The sequence below is a fragment of the Echinops telfairi genome, unplaced genomic scaffold (assembly GCF_000313985.2).
Source record: "Echinops telfairi isolate 266 unplaced genomic scaffold, ASM31398v2 ScPeMD7_31;HRSCAF=116, whole genome shotgun sequence".
NCBI lineage: Eukaryota > Metazoa > Chordata > Mammalia > Afrosoricida > Tenrecidae > Echinops > Echinops telfairi.
Genome location: NW_022103928.1, coordinates 46,072,289 through 46,074,490, shown reverse-complemented (window position 1 = coordinate 46,074,490; position 2,202 = coordinate 46,072,289). Strand labels below are relative to the sequence as shown.

Here is a 2,202-nt window from a genome sequence, read left to right as displayed (position 1 = left end):
AGTAGACTCACACTGACCAACTTTCAGCTAGTTGCCAAATGAGTTAACGGTTTGTGCTCCCAGGGACTGCAAATTGTAATTAGAGTTTCTTTAATGGATGTGGAGTTACATAGATTTTGCGTCTGTGTACAATGGTAAGTTGTGTCTTTCACAAATTCATCTATTTCATTTTAAATATTAAATTACTTAGAATACATGATTTGTGATCCTTTGTCAGTATCCCTTTAATGCCTGTAGGAACTGTGCTCTCTCTCTCTCATTCCTAATGATAGTTTGTTTTTGATCTCTGTAAATACAGGTTTTATTAGCAATTGGCCGTGAGTCATGTACAAGAAAACTAGGCTTGGAGAAGATCGGTGTCAAAATTAATGAGAGGTAAGTCTATGTGGGATCATGGAACTATGACTATACAAATTAAAATTTTATAACAGATTACCTCTTGGAAATCTCTGTTTAAGTGTATTTTATGGGCTCTGGTGGTTCTGTGGTGGAATTCTCTTCTCATGCGGGAGACCTGGGTTTCTTTCCTGGCCTGCAGCTCCCAGTTGTCTGTCAGCAGAGGCCTGCATGCTTTTATGGTCCTGAATAGGTTTCAGCAGCGCTGCTAGACTAAAACGGACTCTGCAGGAAGACCTGGGGATCTTCTTCTGAGAATCAGCCAGAGAAAGCCACCTGGATCAGAAGGATCCTGTCTGCAGCCCAGCCATTGGATGGCATAGGAGTGGGCCAGGTCATTGTGCAAAGGCTGGCTGTCAATCAGAGATGGCAGTTAGGAACCGCAGCAGCTAACAGCAGTAACGAATTGATCTTGTGATAAACTGTTCTAGCTCTTTATTTATTATCAGTTTCCTTTTCAGTCAATCAGTAGTTCTTTATTGTGTGCCTCTGGACCTCATACCCTAAACAGTAATATTTTAAAGCTTGGGGAATATATTTGTCTACTGTCTGATTTTCAGTCACATTTACATCAACACTTGGTCAAACAAGGAGAACAATTCCTTCTGGAAAATGCTGTAAATGTGACTGTGGGAAAGTCTGAAGACATCCAAGGTCCCTACAAAGCCTACATCAGAAAGATCATCTTTTTTTTTTTGAGCTATAGAAACCCTTGTTATTTTTTAAGCCACTGATGTTATAGAGTTTTTTATAGCTAGAGGGCTTTGCATATTTAGGAGTTCTTTGTGCTCGGTCCTTAGTCTTTTGCTGGGACATTGTTAGCCTTTCAGCAGTATAGAATTAGCCATATCTTTTTCCTTTTTTTTTGGTGCTTCATATAGGTGTTTCCTGTATTTTATTTTAATAAATCATTTTATTGGGGGCTCTTACATATATTAGAACAATCCATACATCCATTTTATCAAGTGGACATGTACAAATGTTGGCATCCCAATTTCAAATCATTGTCTTTCTTTTTGAGTCCTTTCATCTCAGCTCCTCTTTTTTCCCCATCTCTCACTCGGCCTGCCACCCCTATGAGCCCTTAAATATTATGTTTTGTTATTTTTATGTACACACATCTTATACCACTCATTCCATCCCTACACCTACACTTCGTAAATGAACGTGTGTCACAAAAGAATCCAAATTCATTTCCACTTTACTTTTCCTCCTTTTACAGCCTCTCTGACCAGTGCTTAGATCTGATGGGTAAGGACTCTTGGGAAGGAAGAATCTTTCTCTCTTTTTAAAAATTTTAACTTTATTGTGTGTGGATGTGTATGTAATTACCTATTTTGGTGGAATATAATACAGAAAAAACATAATCTAGGCGTATCTTTTTCCTTTTGACAAACAAATCTACAGACAAGAGTGCACACGACATACTGCGCTGGTAAATAAATCTGCTGCAGAAGACTCTTTAAAATGTTGAAAAGCACGATTACTTTGAGAGGACTCAGGTGTCCCTGAGCCTAGCCATGGTATTTTCAGTTGCCTCGCGTACATGTTGGACGTTGACTAGGAAGACCGAAGGAGGACCGAAGCGTTTGAGTTGTGGTGCTGGTGAAGACTATTGAAAGTATCATGGGCTGCCAAAGGAACAAACAGATCTGTCTTGGAGTAAGTACGGCCAGGATGCTCCTTCGAGGCCAGGATGGCAAGTCTGCCAACCTCTCTTGATAAGTTGTTAGGAAAGACCTGTCCCTGGAGAAAGACGTCATGCTTGGTAAAGTAGAGGGGCAGCGAAAAGAGGAAGGCCTTCAA

General features: G+C 40.1%; 1 protein-coding gene across 1 annotated transcript in view; it reads left to right on the top strand.

Annotated features, from left to right (window-relative positions):
• Positions 1-2,202, top strand: part of TXNRD3 (thioredoxin reductase 3) — a 45,596-nt gene that overhangs the window by 28,956 nt on the left and 14,438 nt on the right. The window contains exon 10 of the mRNA XM_045290152.1: positions 299-375. Within this exon, the coding sequence (XP_045146087.1) occupies positions 299-375 (77 nt within the window). The remainder of the gene's footprint in view (positions 1-298; positions 376-2,202) is intronic.